A 25866-nucleotide genomic window follows, 5' to 3' on the forward strand; every position below is an offset into this window, starting at 1 on the left:
AAAAGATAACAGCTTCTTAATTTGTATCAAGAGTTAAGTTCAGGCCCTCCTTAAAGAGCCTCCCAATATGGAGTGAGGAATGGGGTGAATGCTTAGCCCAGAGTACCCAACTAAACAGCCAAACACCACCAGCAATCAGTCAAAACCAGGTTCCTCTCTGGGTATGAGGACTCAGAGATAAGGCTGCTACATGAAGCAAACATAAGATTGGGAAAACTGACATGAATCTAGTCACCAAGCCAAGGGAAAAAATTGGGGGGCGGGGTGAGGGAGGGAACCAAGAGAGGAGACTAGAGGAAGAGGCGGCTGGGAAGGACAGTGAGGCAGAGTACCCACAGAGCAGAGCCCTGGGACATTAACCACAAGATGTGGTCTTCCACTGAAGCCTTGTTTACAAACTAGGTTCTTCACTGCCAAGTTATTTGCTCTCTTCACACCGATTCACCCACCTAAAACAAGAACCCCAGACTTTGCTTTGCCTTCTTTGATTTTTGTATTATTCTCTAGCTGTGTACACACGTTCTGATTTTTTTTTCCAACAAGAATATTGGCTCCTTGAAGTTAAGCTCTCGCTAATCTGCTTTTCTTGCTTTCCCTTTTGATGACTTGAACTAATAATAAATTAATTATTAAATATCTTTAATATTTTTTGTAGAAATGTTGGACCAAAAGTATAGCCATGGAGGTAACAGTAGGGAAACAGTGTGGCCTCAGACATTACCTGGCAATGATGAAATTCTGTCTTTGCTCAAGGGTTGCTGAGTTGATACAAGCATCAGGAACATCCACACCAGCATCATTAGTGACAACAGTTGATGGTGGAGACAGGCATGCTGAACTGCGAGCTTCTTGGTCATTTGGACTTGGGAATGGTTACATAAACAAAGCAATTGGAAAAACAGAAAATCCATTGCGTTGAATTGCTCAACTAAAATTACTCCAACAAATATAATCTATATTTTGATACCACAATTCGTATTTTATTCCATTGGTCCAAATAGACCTTAACAGGAAAAAAGTGTTTCTATCTCTGTATCTTAAGGCAGCTAGTGGAAACTCTTATTTGAAACAAAACTTGTATAAGGAAAAATCTACTATTTTTTTCTTTCAAAACAGTAAAATGCAATCACGATTATATATTCCATATAAATACAATTCCAAAATATTTAAGGGCAAAGAGGGATACAGGCCTGGAAAAGTTTTTCTTTCAACCAAATTGATAATAGCAACTGCTGTTGGGAAGACTATGCAGTGATGTTTAAAAAATTTGTGATGTTTTTTTACTTAAGGTGAGAGAGGGATATAGGACATTATATTCCTGTTCATATCTATGAGTATCTGAAATATTTTATAATTAACTTTTAAAGGAAAGGAAATTAGATAGCTTTTGGGAAAGGAGTGTTTTTTTGGAAGTAGTTTAGAAGGGAAAAACCCAATATATTTTTTAGAGGGAAGTAGAATCGTATGTATCAGAAACGTGGAGGATATTTTTTACCTCTAAAATCACTATAGAAAAACCTGGGATTTTTCTCATATGAAGAATAAATATGCTATTTATATGTACACTCCCCAGAGCTTGTAATTTCTACAGTGTTATTTAATTTTCGGATCAGAATGCTAAGTAGGTAAAGTATTTGTTTGGGTAGACACTGGCCTATTGTGACTTTGTCACTAAATATAAGAATATAATTGTGATTAAATATAGAAATTGTAGTCTACTTTTGGATGGCACTAGTTTTTTCTTTTTTTTTTTGAGGTAAAGTATTGGAGATATATTTTGGAAGTTTACAGTTGCCATGGAACAAGCAAACTTTCAGCAAAATCTCATCTGTTAGTTGCTGTGAAACACTGAGGAAATCTGGATTCAACTTTATACATAAACCAAAAAAAAAAAAAAAATCCATGGACATCAAGTCGATTCTGACTCATAGTGACCCTAAGGCGATTGCTCTATATGGAGCTGTGCATTTTTCAAACATGTAGATACCATCCTTTAATCTTCAGTCATTAGTCAACTTGCCTGAGGCCGATGAACTTGAACACTGTAATGCACTCTGTAATCAACTCTAAACTCACTCATCAGGCCAGCTTTCCTAAATCGCAGTCTCCTGTTAGAAACCCAGCCCTTTCTTAGAAGGGAGGTAAGTCTTCCTCAGTGGTGAAAAGCATGGCTCTGGGGCCAAATCTTCCTAAAGGAGTATTTCATTGCTTTTTTTTTTTTTTGGTCATAAATATAGCAGCTCAAGTCACAATTTTTACTATGGGTTTGCTCTGGCTCTATTCTGAGTCTAAATTTTAATAGATAGCGAGCTGAGGATAATAATTAATCAGCTCATCAGAATTAGTCAACAGTGCCATTCATTGAAACTAAACTGTGTTCAAGGTAGTTATTGAATATTTTCTATATTCTTTGCTCGGACTTTAAAAAGTTATGCTATTATAGTTTAAGACGTTATATTTCTCTAAGAGAAAAAAAATGACACCTAGATTGTCTTTTTGTATGTAACTTTCAAGTGATATTTTATCCCATTTTTCAAAATTTCCCTCACTAGGAAACTGGACAAATCACTATGTCCAAATATCCAGATAACTATATATATATATTCTACACCTTGGTTTTTATAAGATTTGAAACTTTTCTAAGTTTGTCATCTAGAGAAACCATCAACATGATCAACTAATGCCTTACCAAAAGCAACTACAGTACTTTTTTTTTTAAATCTGAGTGTTTTGACATGATAAAAATCCTCTCAGAGAACTGAGGATTCGGAATAACCTGGAGATTGTCTCTGAGATTCACACGAACTGGAACCAGTAGGGAAACAAAAAACCTCTTGCTTTCGAGACAGAGGTATCTCCCTTGATGCTCAGCCATTCAGCAAATATTTATTGAGCACCATGACTTTCTCCCTTGGTCTACCTCCTGGATGAAGAAAAGTATTTCTCCATACACTTTTAAATTATTCTTTAAACTGTCTGATTCAAACTACATTTCTTTATTTGTTTCTGTTATCAAGGCAACTGTAAAAAGTAAACGACAAGAGGTCAACTCTTAGATATAGAAAACATAAACAGTAGCCAAAATGACATCTCTTCATGAACCAAGGGTTTCTTGGTTCCTCTACTAGGCATGCAGATCGTATTTAACATTAATTTCTGATTTTAAAAGATATGAGAATTACTTGATTTCTGAAAGTTTTAGAATTATTCTCAAAATTCTAGGAATTATGCACAGAGAAAGCTTGACATCAAACTTCCCTTTTAAATATAGTCAAACCTAGCACTGCGTGGTTATAATTGCATATCATTATTTTAACTCATTATTAAATTATATTTCCAGAAAAACACTAATATTTTTGGTTAATAAATACATAGAATAGTGTGCTATGCTTGTAGCAACATACAACATAAAAAATTAAAAAAAAAAACACAAGCTATCTGATTTACAGGTAGTAGTTGAAAATTAAAGTACAATGCTGTGGCACAGTGGTTAAGAGCTAGGCTGCTAACCAAAAGGTCAGCAGTTCGAATCCACCAGCCACTCCTTGGAAACCTCATAGGGCAGTTCTACTCTGTCCTGTAGGGTCACTATGAGTCGGAATCAACTGGAAGGCAAGGGATATGGGTTTTAGTTGAAAATTATACGTTCCTTTTTGTGAAGCATGCATAAACATTACTTCTATGATATTATATTAAAGTATTAGGATTTTTCTATTATGATCATAAATGAGGGCAGCATAGACAAATTATCAAAATGGAACAACAAATACTCACTGGCTGGTTTCTAGGGGATTCAATATTTACTATGTAATTCCCACATTTTCCATCCATTCTCAAGCTGCCAATTTCACAAAGTTAACTTTAGGAGCATTTTCTGTTTTGATCATTGCCCTTCATACCTGCAACCTTAAGTAATATTTTAGTTGACTGATGGCAAGTTGACTCTGATGCATCATTGCAGGTGTTGATTAAACTAAATATTAAATATCATTCCTAACAGGGGACTCACTTGGGGGTCAAAAGTAAGGTATTAATTAATTACAATAAAAAAACAAGAAAACCAATCCCGCCTCTGAGAGGTATCTGTAGCTTCTGTCTCAACAGGGCAGCCTCCCTAACAGAAGCAAACTATGAAAATTTTACCTAATACTTCTTTCCCTCCCTTCTTTCATCACCTTTCTGGGCCAGTCCATGATAGACTTCAGAAACAGGTGAAGTTTCCAGGTGCTTTGTGTCAAACCTAGAAGGACTATCCTTAGGTGCACCTGGCTGGTGCCACCACTTAGGTGCCCACGTCTTCTCATCTTCTGGCCTTGACCTTCTCATGCTGATCCCACTGCTCTGATACAGCATTTGGTAAAAGGAAATTCCCTTAGGTCACACTTCCTTACACCCTAACTCTCTGTCTTCTCAGATGAGAGCAACATAACCTAATAAATCAATGACTGTTAATGCATTTACCAAGTTTCTTTTCTTCTCTAAGAGTAACAGTTAAACTTAATCAGGAAGGTGCCTTAAAAATTATAGCTAAAAGGTGTTTGTGCAAGCATTCCTTTCAAATCCATCCAGTTTACTCAGAGACAACCTTCTTTCATCCTCTTAGTAGAGACATTAAAAAGGCATGTGTAGGAGTTAAGAAATAAGGCAGCTACTCTACTGAAAAGCTACCCAACAGAATCAAACGCATACGTTCAAAGAGACCCTACTTAAAACTAGCACAAGAAGTTTTTAGCCATGATTGATATTAGAATATTTTTTTAAGGTTTTCAAATAAATTTATCTGATAGACTATGTTAATTTTTTAAAAATCCCATGCAAATGAAGCAATCAAGATAGTTTGTGTGTGTGTGTGTGTGAGAAAATGCCCCTGTCAGTAACACTCATTGTCTAGATATTCAACTAACTTGTCAGATCAGAATCATCCACTGACAGACTAAAATTAAAAGATCAATGTTACCAAGAGTCTGTGAGATGTGGGTCAACTGGAACTCTCCCACATTGCTAAGAGCAGTGGGCAATAATGCAAACAATTTTGAAAGCTGTTTGGCAGTTTCTAGTAAAACTATATCTATGCCTATCTTATGACCTAAGAATTCCACTCCTAGGTATGTACCCAAGAGACAGGGGGCCTATGCCCATAAAAGATCTACGCAGAAATATTCATAACACCTTTATTATAATAATAATCAAAAACTGGAAATGACCCAAATGTCTACAATAGATAAATAAATTGTGGCAAATTCATACAATGAAATGCTATGCAGTATTAAATAAATAAAATACACAGATAAAATTTTTAAATCAACTGTTTTTACATGCACAACAGGTTGCATGTTCACTCATATGTCTAGTGAAAGAAATCAGACATGCGTGCGATTCCATTATATGAAGTTCAAGAATGGTAATAGAGGTCAGAATAGCAGTTTGTCTCAAAGTGGAGTGGAAAGAGTTGATGGGAAAAGGACATGAGGGAATCAGGATTTAGTGGAAATGTCTACATCTTTATCTAGGTAGTGGTTACACATGTGCATAGATATATAAAAAAATGTACAGCTGTACACTTCAGATTAATGTACTTTATGTATGTTACCCCTCTTTAAAAAGGAAAAGAGGAAAACTAATCATTAACAGAGTTGAAAGCGAACTCAAGATGAAGAACCTGAAGTCCAGGGAAAGTAACATGACACAAGTAGTGTGGAGCCTTGTTGAATGTGTCTCTTGTCTTTCAGTCTAGTGACCTTTCCACATTGCATACCTCACAAGAGATGATGTAGAAACAGACATTTCAGTAGATATCACTAACACTAACAGGTTGCTTTCCTTGTTGGAAAACAAAGGAAAGGGAGGATTGAAATCTCAGAATTGGAAAAGATCCCAGATCGCAATGGCTCTTAGTGAAGATTTCTGCTCATGTCCCAGACACATTGCAACTGCAACTGGGTCTGAGGGTGGGATTTTGGGCCAGAAACTTACATGATTCTTATGAACATAAAAATTGATGTTGGTTAATGAGGTGAACTCATTAATTGATTAGTTAACTCATTAATTGATGTTAATTAATGAGGTGCACTCCCTAAAAATCTTTCAAAAGAAATGTTTTAAGAATGCTAACTTTTTTTAAACTTTGAAATGGTTAACATATCAAAATGATTTATTCATTAAAAAATTATTTACATTCCATTTTCTGTGCTAATTGCTGTGTTCAATGGTAAATAAATGGACATAGCTGCCCTGCTGGAACGTTATATACGTTGATTCTGAACTTAAAAGAAAAAAAATGTGTGATCTTTTCAAAAATACTATCATAACTGTATCCTTTGCCTATAACTTAAGGAATTCCACTGGAAAAAAAAAATGGCAACCAAACGATAGCCTGAAGCCTGAAAACAGTGAGCTGTTCTCACTGGGGGTAATTTTGCCCCCCAGTGGACATTTGGCCCTGGTGGCACAGGTGTTAAGAGCTACAGAGCTACAGCTGCTAACCAAAGAGGTCAGCAGTTGGAATTCACCAGCCACTTCTTGGAAACCCCATGGGGCAGTTCTACTCTGTCCTATAGGGTTGCTATGAGTCCGAAGAGTCGGAAACCAATCAACAGAAACGGGTTTGGAGACATTTTTAGTTGTCACAACTCAGCCGAGAGGGGGTTGCTACTAGCATCTAGTGGGTAGAGGCCAGAAAAAATAGAGGCCAGAGATACTGCTAAACATCTTCCCCCAACAAAGACTTGTCTGTCCCAAAATGTCAATAGTGCTGTGGCTGAGAAAATCTGCTGTGGAATACAAACAGCATGAAAAATCTATGGAAAGAAGGAGAAAGAGGGAAAAGAATTTCTTCCAAGAAACAGTGAAAACATGACGCTGGCCCAGCAAAAATAAGGCAATAAAGCCACTGTGTGGCCTCTGGGCCGGGGAGCTACAAGGAGCCCAACTTTTATGACACTTTCCAGAGGAATGAACACAAACAACGAATTTAACTAATTCTACTGAAAATCAATATATTAACTGTAGTCAACAAAATTTATGGCCGTCAAGTGGATTAGAAATTAAACTGGATTTCCTTAAAAACCTGGCTATGTATTCCAAAAATACAAGTTATCCTAAATAACCATTCTTCTTTTCAAACTCATTGAAAAAGAGCCCCTGTGTTTTTAGGGAGGCACATAGACACCCAGAGTAAAGACTGCAATTGCTATCCCTCTTTGATGCTAGATGTGGCCGTATGACTAAATTCTGTGTAACAGGAGATTAGCATAAATTATGTAGGCAACTTCAGAGTTGAGCACTTAAGGGAAGAGGCACACCTCCTTTCCTTTTTTCACTCCTTGACAGCTGGAATGCAGATGAGTGGTATATAATCTCTGGCCATATGTTTAAGAATAACACCCTCAAGATGGTGGAGCAACAGGAGGCAAGATAAGAAGGAGCTTGGACCAATTCATATAGCAAAACTCAAGAGCAGTCCAGACTTTTCAAGGGGGTCAAGAGAGTTTTATTTTGTTTGTCACTATTGTTTTGGGTCTCTGTCATTGAAGATGAATTTATAGTCTAATTAAAATACTGCCTTACTACAATACTGAGATACGCATCTTAATTTGGCACTGGGATGCCATAACCATAGAGTGAACGGAACTTCATAAGCATTTTATTACACTCGTTGTTATTCAGTAGCCTGGAGAATGGTACATCATCCTGTCACTTGTGCAGAAACTTTAAATTCCCACCCTCAGAATCCTTAAGTGACCCAGTCACAAAGTACTAAAAAAAATATAAAACTGAACACTTAAAAATCATGTTATTGTGAAAAATCATGTACCGCAATATTCAGGTATTTTGTTTTCCAATTAAAAAAAAATTCTGTGTATTTCCTTTTCCACAGATCAAACCATTTGGATTATAATATGTACAAAAAAGTGTGTAGGTATTTCTCATTATATATGAGACTCTCCTATTAAAGCTCTTTTAATTTCAGCAGACATTTGAGCCAAAAGCATTATTTTGGTTGTTTTGTTTTTTTTATAACAGAGTAATTGAGAGACATTTGATATTTGGTTATTCATTAGCCAAATTTGTTACCAGTGGGCTATTTTAGGGAGCCCTGGTGGTGTAGTGGTTAAGAACTCAGCTGCTCAGCTGTTAACCAAAAGGTTGGCAGTTCGCATTCACCAGGCGCTCCTTGAAAACCCTACGGGGCAGTTCTGCTTTGTCCCATAGGATCAGTTTGAGTCAGAATGGACTGTATGGCAATGGGTTCGGTTTGGTTTGGGGACTATTTCAGAGCCATTGGTTAATAATGAGTGAACACCACTGTTGTCTTAAATGCCAGGTCAACACTGATTTATTTCAGATCATTTTATCCATGTTATACACTTCCATGGATGAAATTTGACCATAATCATCATGATGATAATGAAACATCTGTGCATGACAATGAAACATCCCTTTTTCTCTATTGTTTTGCTGAGAACCAGTATGACAGCTCAAGCTCTCTGATCTTTGGCAATTTTTTAAGCAAAGGGATTATTACATACATCATATTTCATTGTATAGTTGATATAGTAATTAAGTAGCCACGTAACAGATTTCAAAAACTCAGTATGGTGGCTGATATTTGCAATTCCTATACAAACTCACACGTCCGAGAATAACATTGTGAAAATTTCACAGGAAGTACAAAAGAATCTTTCTTGAATGTTACTGAAATCATCATCAGTGCAATTATTACCTTGCATATGATATGATTATAATAAACCATGTATAATTGTATACTATATTAATATATATGATTATCATAAAATAATTTCCTTTTTCATAGCTCTCTTCCTAGTTTCTAGAGGAGAGTGTTCTTTCACTAAAGGAAAACTAAAATTTATTTAAGGAACATTGCGGCACTATAACAAGTAGCACTAATCAAAATAGAAACATAATTAAAGGACAAATACAAGTTTAGTTACAGTTCGGTGATTTTCCAATTCCAACTTATTCTGTATACAGATCCATTTTGGCCTAAAAATATGTAAATATGTTTTTATTGAGAGACCATTGCCTTTTATTTACTCAACAAATACTCAGTCCTCTCAACAAGGATTCATTGAGCAGCTAATTTGTACCAGGCACTGTTCTGGGCCCTGGAGGCTCAAACAGCAGTGAATAAGGTAGATAAGGTGCCTGCTATCAGACGGAATTTAAGTCTAGTCTTTGTTTATAATAGGGTGACCATATATTTTACAACCTAAACCTAGACACTTTCAAAGGTGAAAGGATTCAATATAATTATTCTGGCACAAAAAAAAATTTGTTTAATCTGAGACTGTCCTGGAAAAACCAGAATGTATGATCACCTAATCTGAAAATGACATGTGGGGATTTAGATTAAAAATTTCAAAATTTGTTAAGATTGTAAAGTTTCATTACAAAAAGGGTAACAATTCTTGTATTATATATAAATGTATGTTTATATGTATGAAATTTTAAAAAATGGGCCCTAGGTATCTAACTCAGCCCTCCATTGAATGAAGGCCAACTGTACCGTTCAGCCTTTTGTTCGTGATTCCCTAGGGTTTGGCATTCCATTTCTGATGGCACTCATTGTCAGAAAATCTTTCCTTTATTGTCAGAAAATCATCCTCGTAACTTTCAAAAAAAAACTTAGTTCTTTTTCTAGAGACAATATAACAATTTTTCTTCCAAAAAACAGTTTTCAAGTATTTGAGGACAAGGTCTTAGTCCTCAATATTGTTACTCTTAAGAAACTAAACTATTTCTTAAAAAACTAAAATTGGTCATTTGACTTTTACTTAAGTCTAGTACTCAAACCTTTTATAAAAATATGTTTGAGTGTAGGATAGAAAGTTGCTCTGGTTGTTAGAGAATGTCACTGGATCATCCTTAAAAAAACCATTGCCGTCGAGTCGATACCAACCCACAGCAATCCTACAGGACAGAGTAAAACTGCCTCACAGAATTTCCAAGGAACACCTGGTAGATTTGAACCGCCAACCTTTTGATTAGCAGCAGTAGGACGTAACCACTACACCACCAGAGTTTCTGGATCACCCTTAGTGGGCAGCAACCCTGGGAAGCACATTTTTTGACTCAGATGCAGTTTGCCGTTAATGTTACTGACATTTACTATGGAAAGAGGTGTATGCTTTTACTACGTGTGTACCACTCTGATCCTACTCTAGTTCTCATTAACCTCCACACATGAAGGATTATTATTCCCAATTACCTGACGGGATATGACAGCTTTATGAAACACTTTCTGAATTTTTAGAGTGCCAACTCCATTATAATGTACTAAGAAGGAAAAGGAGGAGTAGGGGGCAGGGAAAGACATTTAGTAGATTAAATCTATTGTGGAGACCAAACAACAATAAGGAAGATCAATGAGACTCTGATAATATATATTAGGATTTATCATGGTGGCATGATAACTATAACTCCTGTCTCAGTCTTGGTTAAGTCTTGGACTGAGGCAGGAAGTAGGGCTATATGTTGGGTTGGGGGAGGTTCTGTAGACTGGATGCTCAGGTAAGGAATGTAAGGTGGGTATAAGAACACACAGGTCTAAACTGATGTATTAAAAAAAGCTATAAGCTGGTAGAAGAGAAAAAAGAGGACGCTGTAGAAGAGGAGAAAGAGAGAAGATATTGAAGGAGATAATAGAAATTAATAGAGATATGTCTGAGTGTACAGTAAGATTATTTTGGGAACAGAGAGATATGGTATCAAATAATTACCTAAAGGGATGACAATTAAACGACAGTGTGAGACCTTTGATATTTTATCTAGAAGTGAGAAGTCCAACAGCAGCATTTGAGCCGGAAAATAATGTGGAAATTATCCTTGGATAGCTAAAACTAAACGTACACTTACCCTATGACACAACAATCCACTCATAGATATACACCCAAGAATATAAGCAATGACCACAAATGGCATGCAACCGGATGTTCATAGAAGCTTTATTTGGGATAGCCAAATACTGGAAACAAGCAAATATCTATCAAGAGGACACTGTAAAAATAATTTGAATTATATTGATACAATGGAACACTACTCAGTATTTTTTAATAAAAAGAAAAATTAACCACTAATATATGCTACATTTTGTTGAGGGAAAGAAGCCAGATTGAAAAGTATCAATACTATATGAGTTACAATTATATGAAGATAAATGACTGACAAATACAGTCTATGGTGACAGAATTCAGAGTAGTGGTCACCACCAGGGCTATAAATGGGAATGAGGAATCTTTTGAGGTGATATAAATGTTTTACATCTTAATCTTGGTGGTGGTTGTATTGGTGTGTGTGCCTACCTATGTATCTATCTATGTAAGAATTTCTTGACCTGTACACTTAAGGCAAAGCCCTGGTGGCCTAGTGGTTAAGAGTTACAGCTGCTAACCAAAAGGTCTGCATGCAGCTCAAATCCACTAGTTACTTCTTGGAAACCCTATGAAGCAGTTCTAACCTGTCCTACAGGGTCACTATGAGTCTGAATTGACTTGATGGCAATGGGTTTGGATTTTTTTTTTTTTTCAGCTTGGTACACTTAAGATTTGTGCAGTTCACAAATTATAACATGTAGTTATAATTTGATAAAAAGGAGAGAATACCAAAAAAAGAAAAATATATACTTGGACTTTTTTCTTTTTTTTAAAATCTTAAGACAACACTTAACTCATTAACTTTTAGCATTTTACTTTTCAATATAAGCATAAAATGTTATATATTTTCATCTAAATTACTCTGTATCTAAAATGTTTCCTATTATGATATTTTCATTTCTTTCAAGTCTTAGAATTTTTAAATTTCCATTGTCTTTATTCATGAATTAATTAGAAGAGTTTTTTTTTTTAATTCTCAAGTATTTGGGCTCTTTTTGTTATCTTAAAAAAAAAATTGGTGATAACCTAGTTGTTCATGCTTAGAAAAAGTGATCTGTATGATGCCAACTCTGAAATTTTTTGAGAATTATTTTACATATATGCATTTTTGCATGTGTACCCTGTGAGTTTGAGAAGACTCTGTTCACTAATTATAGAGTGAGGGGAACTGTAAATTGAGTCATCCATTCAGCAAACATTTTTGGAGTGGCTTCTATGTACCAGCCATTATTCTATATACTAAGTACATCAATGAACAAAACAAGTACATTAGACAACATTTGATAATTATTCTATCCAAATTTTCTATATGCTTAGGTTTTTGTCTGCTGGATTATTAATTATTGTTGTTGTTAGCTGCCATCTAGTTGGCGGCCTCCAACTCATGGCGATACCACGCACAACAGAAGGAAACACTGCTAGATGCTGCATCATTCTCATGATCGGTTGTAGATTGAACTGTTGTGATCCATGGGGTTTTCATTGGCCGATTCTCAGAAGTAGATTGCCAGGCCTTCCTCCTAGTCTGTCGTAGTCTAGAGGCTCCACTGAAACCTGTTCGGCGTCACAGCAACACATAACCCTTCCCTGACAAATGGGTGGTGGCCGCGCTTGAGGTATCTTGGCTGGGAATCTAAGCCAGGTCTCCCATGTGGAAAGTACATATTCTACCACTGAACCACAACTGCCCTGGCTATCAGTTGTTAAGAAAAGTACATTCGAATTTCTCATTATTATTGCAAACTTTTCAAGTACTTGTGAAAATTCTATCAAGTTCTGTTCCATATATTTTTAGTTCATTATTAGAAACTGTGATAGAAGTCTCTAAAATGGCCCCCATTAATCCCTGTCTTCTGGTATGTATGCCCTTGTGTAATTCCCTTCACTTGACTCACTTCTAAAAAATAAAATATGGCAAATTATAAGAGGATTATGGAACTTCTGAGATTAAACCAAACCAAAAAAAAAAAAAAAAAAAAGTTGCCATCGAGTTGATTCCGACTCATAGCAACCCTATAGGATGGGGTAGAACTCCATAGGACAGAGTAGAACTGCCCCATAAGGTTCCCAAGGAGCAGCTGGTGGATTCCAGCTGCTGACCTTTTTGGTTAGTAGCCGAGCTCTTAAACACTGTGACAGCAAGGCTCCCAACAGTATGATACATGTATAAAGACACAAAGAGATTGAAAATAAATGGATTAAAAAAAAAAGTACACCTACTCCTCACTTATTGACCTTCGTTACGTGACATTTCACATTTATGACAATAGTAAAAAATCTACTATCTAACTATTTTCCACATTAACAATGCACATCTGGCAATAACGAATGTCAAGGTATGAGGCAACATTAACTTTGTCTCTGACAGTTAAGGTAATGTGTCCACTTGCTTGGGCTGTGGTTCTCAGTGGCTTCGTCATTATGTTATGATGTAATTTGGCAGTTATGTGATGATGTAGTCATTCTCCATTTTGTAATCGGATGTGGTCATCTTCCATTTTTGCATAATGCCTGTTTCTGCAGAACAACCTGGTCTTTGGAACCTAACCATGGCAATAACTGAGGTGTGGGTATATAACCACTGCAGACCAGGGTTCCCATACCAGACAAACGGCACTATACAGTGAGCATTGAATGGAGTTTTTTTGGAGTTACATACCAAAAATTCAAATTTAAAATTTAATCAATAGTGGAAGGGGGTGGAATGGTGCCAGCTGAGATAAGTAGATTATCCTGGATTATCCAAGTTAGCTAAATGTAATGCCAGGGGTCCTTATAAGAGGGAGGCAGGAATGTTAGAGTCAGAGAAGGAGATGTAAGGAAAGAAGCAGAGGTTAGAGTGAGGCAAGAAAAGGGTCACGAGCCAAGGAATGTGGGCAGCTTCTAGAAGCTGGAAAAGGCAAATAAACAAATTCTCCCCCAGAGCTTCCAGAAAGAACGCAAACTTGCTGACGCCTTAATTTGAAAACTTCTGACCTCCAGAACTGTAAGGTGGTAAATTTGTGGTATTTTAAGGCACTAAGTTTGTGATAATTTGTTATAGCAGTAATAGGAAACTTATAGAAAAGTCATTTAACATTTATGTATTTATATATGTATGTGTGTGTGTATGCATTCATGAAACAAGTATTTATTGAGCGCCTACTATATGTCAAGCTGGGAAAATCTTACTTTTGCTCATATATATATATGAGCAAATATATATATATATACTAGAGTAAAAGAGAGGGTTGTTGCTAGAATAAGTCGACTTTAGAACACATATCATCCTGAGTAGCAGCAAGGATATGGAAAACTGAAAAATGGTAACAGTTTTGTTTTTGTTTCTCCTTTGCAGATAAAGAAAGTTGATTCAGTGATACATACATGTTTTAAAGCATTAATAAATAAAATGACTCGAAGAGAACAGAATAGTAATCTGTATGAGTATAATCCAAATTAAACTATTCAAACACAATTATATTAAGTACATATAAATATATTAACTAGGCTAGCATACTGAAGGAAACCCTGGTGGTGTAGTAGTTAAGAGCTATTGCTGCTAACCAAAAGGTCGGCAGTTCAAATCCACCAAGTGCTCCTTAGAAACCCTATGGGGCAGCTCTACTCTGCCCTATAGGGACACTATGAGTCAGAATCAACTGGACAGCAATGGGTTTGCTCTTTTTTTTGTTTTTAGCATACTGAAAAATAAAATTCCTGTTGTAGTGATGTGGAAGAATTTTTTTAATTATTTCTAGTTAGCATAGTGAATGTTGAAATATTTATTTTCAAACAGTTTGTTTAAAAATTAATCCCTCTATTTAAAATAGGAAAAAAGGATTTTCTATTTCATCAGTGAAACATTCCCTCCCGCCACTTCCAGGATGTGATCATATATTAAATGACAGTCCATTCTTCACAGGTCTGAATAAGGCTGACATTTTTTAGAGTATGTGTTGATAACTAATTTTTCTTTTGAACAATTTTCAAATGTATATTGATTTGTAGAATACATATTCTTGACCCAGCCCTAACAGTTCTGATTCGGTAAGTTTCTAGAGGAGCTCGGTAATCATACACGTCAATTTAAACCTCATCAATTAGCAGACATTCTAAACAGAGAGAGTCCAAACTAATAATCACTTATCCCACATGAATATTTTCTTCCTTGGTATGTTTTTCAGTATTTCATTAATCCTTCTGTTTAAAATAGTGAAAACACATTTATAGTAATGTGCATAGCCGTCAGTATTCTAAAATACAAAACAACCTGAGGAGAAAATAATATATACATAGGAAATAAAACATGATAATTAAAATTATTTCATGTAAGTTTTTTAACATACTCCAAAAGTCCACTCTTTAAACAGGTTTATATTTTACCACATATATATATATATTTTATTAATACAGATTTTACTAAGAAATTTAAAAAAGAAAAAAAAACAAACCGATTGCTGTCGAGTCGATTCCAACTCATAGCAACCTTTTAGGACAGAGTAGAACCACCCCATAGAGTTTTCAGGGAGCACCTGGTGAATTTGAACTGCTGACCTTTGGGTTAGCAGCCATAGCTCTTGACCACTATGCTACCAGGGTTTCCATATTTTATTATTCATTTATTAGATAAGGATTTTTAGATAACACAGTAGGTTCATTTTCTATGAGATTTACATGATCAGAAACCAGGAAACTGGAAAATTTTTTTAAAATTAAAATTTCAGTTCTAGTCAAATGGAGGTCTAACGGGTGTAGAAGACAGATGTGTAGAGTTGAGGTGGGTTTTGTGCCCTCATACTAAAGGAGCATTGTTAATGGACTAAACTGGTTGTCTATAAAATGGTGATAAAGTTCAATGAAGTATTTCTGTTGGATGAAGAATCACCTACAATAGTAGTTATAGCTATAAGTTCAGTAATATGAGTGATGGCAGAGGTCATTAGATAGTGGGGTAATTAGTAGTGGAAAAATTCTCTTGCTCAAGGAGGTCATTGGGTGTTGCAGGGCATTTTTAAGTAGTGGTAGGAACAGTTTTGATTCTTGATTCACCTGAAGTGATGGTTGTAGTTGTGATGGTTTTAAGCTTAATTGAAAAACGTCACATCTACAACTACCACAACTGCTTCTACCACTTCAGATAAACCTACTACATTGTCTTGTGGTAGCCGCAAGTTCAGCTGATGTATTGGTTTTGTGATGTTTGTAAGCTTAGTGAGAGTAATGCTAATTGTAGTTCAATTCAAATTATAGTAGCGTCTTTTGTGGTATTAGATTATGTAGATCACATGGTGATTTTAAGTTCAGTTCAAAGAGTAATGGTGGCATGTTGGGATTGTTGGTTCATTAGGAGAGGTGGTAGTAGTGGTAGTTGTAGCATCCGTTAACCTGGATTCAAGGTGTTGTCATTTCGATTAACCAGTTCCCATCAAGTCAATTCAGATTCATGGCAACCACATGTGTGTCAGAGTAGAACTGTGTTCTATGGGGTTTTCAGTGGCTGACTTTTTGTAAATAGATTGCCAGGCCTTTCTTCCAAGGTACCTCTAGGTGGACTTGGACCTCAACCTTTATGTTAGCAGTAAAGCGTGTTAACTGTTTGTACCACCCAGAGACTTGGTAGTTTCAATTAACTGCAGATTAATTGAATCCAATGAACTAGGGGTTAATATAAGGCAACATGAATGTATGACACGGTGGTGGACGGTGGTGGCTGTATTATAGAGATGTTTAATTGAGTAAGTGGTGGTAACTGATGCAGTTGTAAATCCAGTTGAATATGTCCAAATTATAGATTCACTGGTGGGTTCAATTACTAGCAACAGGGAGGTGAGATAAAGTGGTAGTGCTAGTGGCAACTGTGGTAGTAGGATGGTGGAGGTTGTAAGTTCAGCTGAAGTTTTAGTTTCTATTGTGGATGTAGCTTCAGCTGAAACGATTATGGCTACGGGGCTGTAGATTCTCTCAAGTGTTATAAATTCTGCCGAGGTGCTATTACTTGTTTTGGCGGTAGGATCTGAAAAATTCATGAGTGGTTATAAATGCAGTTGAGGTGATGGTCCTTGCTTTTGCGTCTGTATATTTAGTGGTATCTGTAAATTCAGTTTAAGTGGTAGTGAGTTTTGTAGTTGTGGATTCAGTGGAATTGGTGGAAGGTTCCGGTTCAGTTGAATGATATTTGGTGTTGTAGTTGAGGGTTCAGTGGAAGTGGAAGTTTGGGCTGTTTGGTTTGTAGTTTTAGCTGAAGCACTTATTACGGCTGTGACAGTAGTAGGTTCAGCAGAAACTGTAGTGTTTTTAGGCTCAGTGGATGAGGTGCTACTGCCTGCAGTGGTTACAATCTCAGCTGATGGGGTTATTATAGGTGTAATAGTAGTAGGTTTAGTAGAAACTGTGGTGCTTTCAGATTCAGTAGTAGTGATCATTTCTGTGGCGGTTTTAAGTTCAGTCGAAGAGTCTATAGTAAATAGGGTTCTAGGATCAATTGAAGTGATAGTACTTATGGACTCACTTGAAGTAAAACTGGTTATGGTAGGTTCAGGAGGAGTTATGATGGTTGTAGGTTCAGAAGTTGTATGTTCTATTGGAGTGGTTATTGTAAGTTCTGTTGAAGTAGTGCTACATCTAGCTTCAGTTGACATAGAGCTGTGGTGGTAGTAGTCTGCTCAAATGAAGTAGATTCGGTTGGCATGCTGGTCTTCTCCACTGTGGTGGTAGGTTCAGCTGAAATACTGTGCTCATTTCCATTGTGGTTGTAACTTCATTCAAAGTGGAGGTGTCAATTGTACATTTAGTAGAAATTATATCTGTTTTAGGTTCAGGTGAAGTGGTGGGAGTGGACTTTAGGATAATAGACTCAACTGAAGTGGTGGAGATGTCTGCTGTGGTGGTTGTAGGTACACTTTTGGTGGTTGTAGGTATACTTGTGGTGGTCATAGTCAGTTGTGGTATCATGTCAGTCACTATAGGTTGAGAAGTAGGAGATGAGGTTGTTCCAGGAATTATTTTTATTGGTTTCCCATCATCTCCCCAGATAATAATAAGGGTAATACCATTTCCCCCTTTATTGACCAGGCACACTGTAAGTACTCCAATTGCTGTGGTTATTACACAGGCTAACAGACAAATAAGAAAGATTTCCCACAAAGAACAGTCACTGGAGATGGTTTGTGTCACCTAAAAAAGATTTAGATAAAAATAGTAAGAACGAAAGTAAGCATTTCAAGAAAAATGAAGGCTCTTGTCACTTCTTTTATATTGTTTGTCATTGATTATCAAAGAAATGTACGAATGTCAACATTACTTATTACATTTTTCATAATAAATAGTAAGTTAAATTTCTACATTTTCATCCTGGGAAAGGACTGGTCTTGTGCTTTGCCTGTCATTGGAGTAAAGAAACACGTATCCAATTATCACACTTTCTTATTCTTATGTCTGAATCTTTCAAAGTTGAACAAAATTGCTAAAAACTATTTAACCTATCAAAAATTCCCAGTGCACAGGTAGGTTGCTGACTGCATTATTTTAAATGAAAAAGGACCTCAAATTCTCCTGATCAAAATTTCCTCCTATCTGAGCCTGATGATACCTGAAATTCTTTCATTAAGCAGGCTCCTAGGAACCTCCCAGCAATGCACACTTTCATTAGGGTAGAGACTCCTGCTAAACTTCAGCTCAGCTAAGAATTTGTCAGCATGAAATTTTTCAGACAGACCTTTAGAGGATCCAGCTTATGCCAGACACCATATATTCTCACTTGGAAAATTACCTGTCCTCTCTGAGTCCCTGTTTCCTCATCTGTAAAATGCCTGTACTAAGACCGCAGGACTTACAGTACAGGCCTAAAGATTAATGGAGGTATCATCGCTTTGTAAACTACAAAGTGCTGTGCAAGTGAGAGGCCAAATATATGGGGACTGGGTGGCTTAAAATCTGGAGGCAGAAACAACCTGGGTCTCAACCTGACTTTGCCACTTACTAGCAGTGTGGCCTTGGGCAAGTTATTTAAATTCTGGTCCTCAGAGTCTTCAGCTGTAAAATAAGGGTAATAATAGAACCTGTCTCATGGAGTTGTTGTGAGGATTAAATGAAATACTAGGTATAAAGTGCTTATATCCCTGTCTGCCACTTAGTGCTATAAAAGTGCTTGTGGTTATGCTGACACCGATGATTGTCATGATGTTGCAACTAATCTTTATTGGCACAGTAAAACCCATCTCTGTCAAGCCGGTTCTGACTCACTGCAACCCCATGTGTGTCAGAGCAGACGTGCACTCCAGAGGGTTTTAGTGCAGTAGATCGCCATTATTTCCAGTGTTTTCAAAGTGTCTATTCGCTAAAAATCCTGCTTGTGGGGGGTCATTTGCAGATAAGCACATGAGAACAGTGGTAAAAAATTACCAGCTGAGGTTCAACAAGGCTGGTTCAGTATGCACTAATTCAGTGTTCTTGGGGCCTTCATAGTACTTCAAATAACAAGAATCGGCCATATTAAAAGGACAGGAAACATGACAGTCAGAAAAGAGCAGGTTTTTGTCTTAAGTTTGAGTTTAAATCTCAAACCCGTGAGATCTAGTACAAGTTTTTTAGTTTGTCTAATGCTAGTTCTATCTCAAGTCCCTGGGTGGTGGAAACCATTAAAATGCTTGGCTGCTAACAGAAAGGTTAGAGGTTAGAGTACACCAGAGGTACCTCAAAAGAAAGGCCTGGAGGTCTCCTTGCAAACAATCAGCCACTGAAATCCCTTTGGAGCACAGTTCCACACACATGGGGTCACCATGAGTGAGAATCCACTCCACAGCAACTGGTTACAGGTTAGTTCCATCTCAGCCACTAACTAGCTGTACGAATTCTACTAAAAGTTGCAACTTTCCTGAAGCTATTTCTCCATTTGTTAAAATAAGAGATTGGATTAGATGGTATCTAAAATAACTTTTAGCTCAGAAATTTAGATGTTTTATTGTACCTTTGTAAACAAGGAGGAACATTCTCTTACTACTCCTTTTCCACATTACCTCCTCCTTCTTCCTTCAATGTTACCTCAGCTCTGGCAAAGCTAATAATTTATTGTTTTGTATCAAGGGCCAAACAAAGCCTCCATAGCAGAATTAAACAGAAGGAGTGGATTCAGAACCAGTATAACAACTGCCAAGAGTGTCAGCCACCATGCAATGCCAATTTTCTGCCAGGGTTGAGGCCTATCGATCAAGCTATGAGGTTGAAGTAAATTCTGAAAGCATGACAGGAGTTCAGGAACATGAGAAATCTGAGTCTGAGCAGCAAACCATGGGGAAAAATACAGGGAAACAAAGAGAGGTTTCTATGTCAAGGTTAAAAACACCAAGATCAAAACAAAAAGGGCTAAAGAAAGACTGTGGTCTCTATCATTCCTGAAGAAAAGAAACCTGGTATCCTTGGAGAAATAGCTAAGTCTAGGTCTAGGACACGGAAAGTACAAAATGATGTTCCTAGAATACCTTATTGCGCTGGAAAGCAAGGAATTTGTCAATGACTAATAAGGTTTTGTCAAAAAGATGCAAGAGCCAACTTAAAAGAGCTCCCAACTGGACTAAAAGGGAAAATTCAAGCATCAAAAAGGTAATGACTGAAACAGATTCTGAAAAATTCTCATTGGGCACCACTGAAGATTGCTAGGGCACCAACTCATTACTTAAAAAATTAATAAATAAAAGGAAAGAAGAAAATATGTATGCTGCCTTTTCTGTAAGAATTGCACTTCAGAGTACAATAGTTGGTTCTTCTTTACAAAAGAATCACAGCTAATAATTGTAGAGGGGAAGATATAATTAGAAAATCACCATTTTCCAACCCCAATCGAAAAAACTGGATCTAACAAGCATTATCAATAGATACTGAAGCCATTACATGAAATAATTAATGAGGAACTGTAGGTTAGAGGTTTCTGTGTGATACCTCCCTTGCCTGTGAACAATCTTAGCATCACAGAAAGCAGGAGAGCCAGCCTTTATGTGCCACGTGACTGTATGTATGCGGCACAGTGTACACAGCATCACCTGTACATTTTTCTTGCCTCTGGTTGGCAGGAAATACGGGCAATAAAGGAACAAGTTACAAGGTACCATGAAGGAGTAACCAACCCAGTCCTGAATGTGGGACATTCTACATGACAAATGACCTAGTTTCTTCAACTAATCAATGAGGCATTTAAAAAAAAGGGAAGGGAAAAACTGTTTTAGACTAAAAGAAACTGAAATACCTAACAGTCAAAGCAATGAGTAGATGTTCTTTGCACCCTAATTAACCCCAAAACAAACCCACTGCCATCGAGTCAATTCAGACTCATAGGGACCCTATAGGACATAGTAGAACTGCCCTATAGAGTTTCCAAAGAGCACCTGGTGGATTCAACAGCTGACCTTCTGGTTAGCAGGCGTAGCTCTTAACCACTGTGCCACCAGGGTTTCTGCGCCCTAATTGAAGCCAAACAATTGTAATTTTTGAGATGACAGGGGCAATTGGACATTCAATGCTACTAAGGCATTACTCTTAATTTTATTAAGTATAATAACGGGAAGGTGATTATGTCATTAAAAATGTTCTTATTAGATAGGGAAGCATGCTGAGCTATATGCAGGTGAAATGACCTGATATGTGTGGTAGAGGATAGATGTAATGTGATTGGGAAACTGTTGATAATTGGTGAAGCTAGGTAATTGGTATATAGAGTCATTCTATACTATTCTCCCTACTTTTCTATATGTTTTAAGCTTTTCAAAACAACTAGTTCAAGAAAAGGTCAGAATCCAGAAGGCTAAAGGAAGGATGCCCAAGCAGACTTGAGGGTTAGATCAAGGCAGATGGGTGAGGCAGGTCCTCACAGAACAGAGCCCTATATGCCTGCATGTTCTACTTGATCTAGTTTACCTACCCATTCCTAAAAGGAAAAAAACGAAAAAAGATGACAGTATATAGTGAACCCACTGCTATGGGGTAGCATTGGGAAAGGAGGGTTGTTACAAACATTACCCGTGCATGTCGGCATTGTCTTTCTGGGAAATTTGAGTCTTCAAAGGTTCCTGGGTCAACACAGACAGCAGTGACATCTGTACAAGCCTTACTGACATGCTGAACTGGGAGCTTCATAGTCACTTGGCCTCTGGAATGTCTACAGAGAGAAACAATGAGGAAAATGGAAACAAAAGGAAGCCATGGTATTGAATTTGTAAAGTGGAATCATTCTAAAATTTATAAACAAACTTGTGACGTATCATGTGTAGAAGATCAATACCTGAAACAAGAATTTTTAACGAATAAATTTTAAAATGTAATACCATTTAATGAATAAATAAATAATTTAATTAAATTTCCTCTCAAAATAATTAATTCTAGGCAGGTGGTTATTCACTCTATACTTTATTAAATACTATGGTTCAAGATTATGCATCATCCATTATCATCATAATATATTTATTAAATAGCCTCATGTTTCAAACATATATAGGTGAATCATATGAAGATATCACACCACAGAGCTTCTATTAGGTGTAAAATCTAAACATTCAAAATCTTTTAAAGCTGAAAGAGAACTGACTGTTTACCAAAAACAACTCCTGGTACTTATTTTAGAAATAAGAGTAATGAGGCCAAAAGGACAAGCTCGTTGACTTGTCCTTAATAATGCAGTTTAGAAAGTGCTGCAGATCCATTTTTCTCCTTCTAAGCCTGAGGTGTCTTTAATTAAAACCACCACTTAAAACTCTCCGTACAAAGGTGCTCCCTTCAAAATAACACGAGTCCAGGATGAGCTAAGAAAGACAAAGCATTTTGAAATCTATTAGCATGTGTTTGCTCATCTCTTAATGGCCTCAAGGAATTTATGCTTTATTGCAGGGGATGGGGCAGGGAAATAGCTCTGCATATAATAAAGAAAACTATGTATATACAAAAACGGAGCTCTGGTGGTACAGTGGCTAAGCATTTGGCTGCTAACCAAAAAGTTGACAGTTCAAATCCACTAGCCGCTCTTTGGAAACCCTAATGGGCAGTTCTTCTTTGCCCTGTAGGGTCTCTATAAGCTGGAATAGACTTGACAGCAAAAAGTTTTTGGTTTATATACAAAAATAGTAAAACATCGTTAAGAATGAGGTGGGATTAAGTGAAGTGAAGAAAGTTGAGCTCAGCCAAACTGAGGATAGTGGCTACAACTGGAGCTGGAGAGTGCTGGGGAGGAAAAAATGGCATAATTTATCTCTCATTTATTAACCGTGGTGGTGAATGCATGGTAGGATATTACTCTTACTCTTTATTCTTAATGTCTATCACATTACGTAAATATTTTTAGGAAGAAAAAGAAAGGATTTGATGAAGAAAGTCTTTGAAGGGAAGGTGGGGTGTCATCAAGTCAGGTTAAAAGAAAAGAAAATCCAAGATACAGTTTTAAAGTCAGGAAGTTTGAGAACCATGATCCTAAAAAACATTTTAAAGAGAAGTGATGGAATTTCCTGAAATATTTAGGAAGGCATATTTGTGTATTTGTGAGAAATAACTCTAATTTTTCTTATATTAAAAAGTGAACAATTTTTATTTACTCATTCAACATGTGCCAGGTATTATGCTAGGTGCTAAGGGCATAAACACCCTCCCTGACTTTTTGAAGCTTTGTGTGTGTGTGTGTGTGTGGTTTTACCTTTTACCCTTTAGAATCAGTTAAAACAGACTGACATTGCCTCAGCCTCTAAAACATACCAAAACCAAAAACCAAACCCTGTGCCCTCGAGTTGATTCCGACTCATAGCGACCCTATAAGACAGAGTAGAACTGCCCCATAGAGTTTCCAAGGACTGCCTGGTGGATTTGAACTGTGGACTCTCTGGTTAGCAGCTGTAGCACTTAACCACTGTGCCACCAGGGTTTCCCTAAAACATACAGACAATGAAAAACTTATGGAAGGAGGGAGAAGCTGAGGGAGAGTACATCCCAAAAAGCAACATAACATGACTCCTGCCAAATAATGAAATTAAACAGCAAAATCATTGTGTAGCCTCTAGGCCCATGGGGTATAAGAGTCCAAGTGAATTCCATGTTCCAATATTATTAAACACTGGATAAATGAAGTCATTTAAAAATGTATGTAATAATATCGGAAAAAAAATAATATTGCACTTTAATAAACTACAAATTGGGCAATTTTCAAGATGGCTACTTGTTTGACACACTGCTAGCTATCCCTAGTAACCATTCTCCCCTTTGCTTTTATAGTACAATAACCCTGAGACTTTTAGCTGAGCACATACCCACCAAGCATGAAGGCTGCACAGCCCAACCTCCTTGTAGCTAGGTGTGGCCATGTGATGACACTCTAGCCCATACCATGAGAGAGCAAGGTATGTGTGCAACTTCTAGGTTCTGATTTTAAAAGTAAAGAGCATGCCCTCTATTTCCCCTTTCCCTTCCCACTTGTTTGAATGCTGATGAATGGATGAGCCACCCTCTAACAGGGAGTTAAGGACAACACCTTATGAACAACAGAGCAGTGAGCAGGAAAAAACTTGGACCTCTAAAACCTTCGTAGAGAAGAACTACCGCAGTACCCTAGGCTTCCATAGCAACTGAACTATTATATATTTTACTAACACATTACCTTAATGTAGTATGGAGACACCATCTTAATTTGGCCCTGGGGCACCATAACCACAGAGTAGATAAAATTTCATAAGTGTTCATTTGTATCTATACCTTGTTTCGATAGCATACAAAGGAATAAATTTCTGATACTTGTACAATAACCAAAAGGTTCCACCTTCAAAATGCCGAATTGATTAAACAGCTGCAAGACCCAATTACAAGGTTCTAAAGAAAATATGTTACTGCGAAATTCATGTGATCTCTACTTTGTGAAAGAACTTTTCTTAGGCAGGTATTACTCCATCGCTCAACAGGACAAAGTAGAACACACCTAGATTAATATAATGTGCAAATAGTGTATGGGTATCCAGAACTGCCACTTTGCCCAACTCCAGGGGCATCTTTTTCATCCTAGGTTGTTAAAATGCTGTCCCCCCACAATTGCGTAGTCTGTTATCTTTGCAGTCATACAATGTACACGTGGGTGTATTTCAAGGGTAAGCAGAGATCCCCAGTGACTCTTCAACACCTGGTTGACTTTTAGCCTAATGAATTTGGAAATCTTTATTAGTTAATAGAGCAGTGAAAGCCCTTTGATACTTGGTCATTCTTTAGCCAAAACAATATGGTGGCCTATTTCAGAGTTTCTGTCAATGCTATGTCAAAATTGTTGTATTTTTTACCCACAACAAAACCCCTTTGCTGAAATTTCACTTTGGTCTGATGATAATTAAAGCATTTTTGCATCCTTACTTGGTTCATTGATTGGCTGAGACCAGTATGACAGCTCCAGCTCTCTGATTTTTGACAATTTTTAGGCAAAGGGATTATTGTAATTCATCATTTATGTTGTGTGGTTGATATAGTAACTAAAAAGCCAGACAACAGGTTTAAAAATATTGTAGTTACTGATAATTATGTTTCCAGTATTCAATTAATTTAAAGAAATGGAAAATATCATTATGCAAAAGAACAAAAGACACAAAGAACTTTCCAAAAGCTCTGTCAGAACCAATATTGAATCAACTAGTGCTTTGCATAAAATCGTTAAAAGTAGAAGTAAAAACAAAATAAAAGGGAATGTTTCCATATTCTCTTTATGTAACTATCATAAAGTTTAAGGGTGGTTATTTTATTCAGTTCAACTACAAATATCTATGGCAGACTGCCTTTTTACCAAATTAAAATTAATGAAGGATTAGTATTTAGATAACATCTTAGAATGTCAATAACTAAACTAACTCAAAATAGAAAACTAAAAGCTGAAAAATATGTTTTGATCCATTATCAGTGATTTTTTTGGGTTTCAAATTATACTAGATTTCATCCTATGCCTAAGTTAAAATGTCAATTGTGTTGTTATTGATAGAGTGCTGTCTTTTGTTCA

General features: G+C 36.7%; 1 protein-coding gene across 1 annotated transcript in view; it reads right to left on the minus strand.

Moving 5' to 3' along the window:
- Nucleotides 1-21998, minus strand: part of DYNAP (dynactin associated protein) — a 42024-nt gene extending 20026 nt beyond the window's left edge. Inside the window, 2 exon segments of the mRNA XM_064293212.1 lie at nucleotides 21784-21789; nucleotides 21882-21998. Of these exon segments, the coding sequence (XP_064149282.1) occupies nucleotides 21784-21789; nucleotides 21882-21998 (123 nt within the window).
- Nucleotides 21999-25866: the final 3868 nt, after the last annotated feature.

This window comes from Loxodonta africana, chromosome 11 (assembly GCF_030014295.1).
Source record: "Loxodonta africana isolate mLoxAfr1 chromosome 11, mLoxAfr1.hap2, whole genome shotgun sequence".
In the NCBI taxonomy this organism is placed as follows: Eukaryota; Metazoa; Chordata; class Mammalia; order Proboscidea; family Elephantidae; genus Loxodonta; species Loxodonta africana.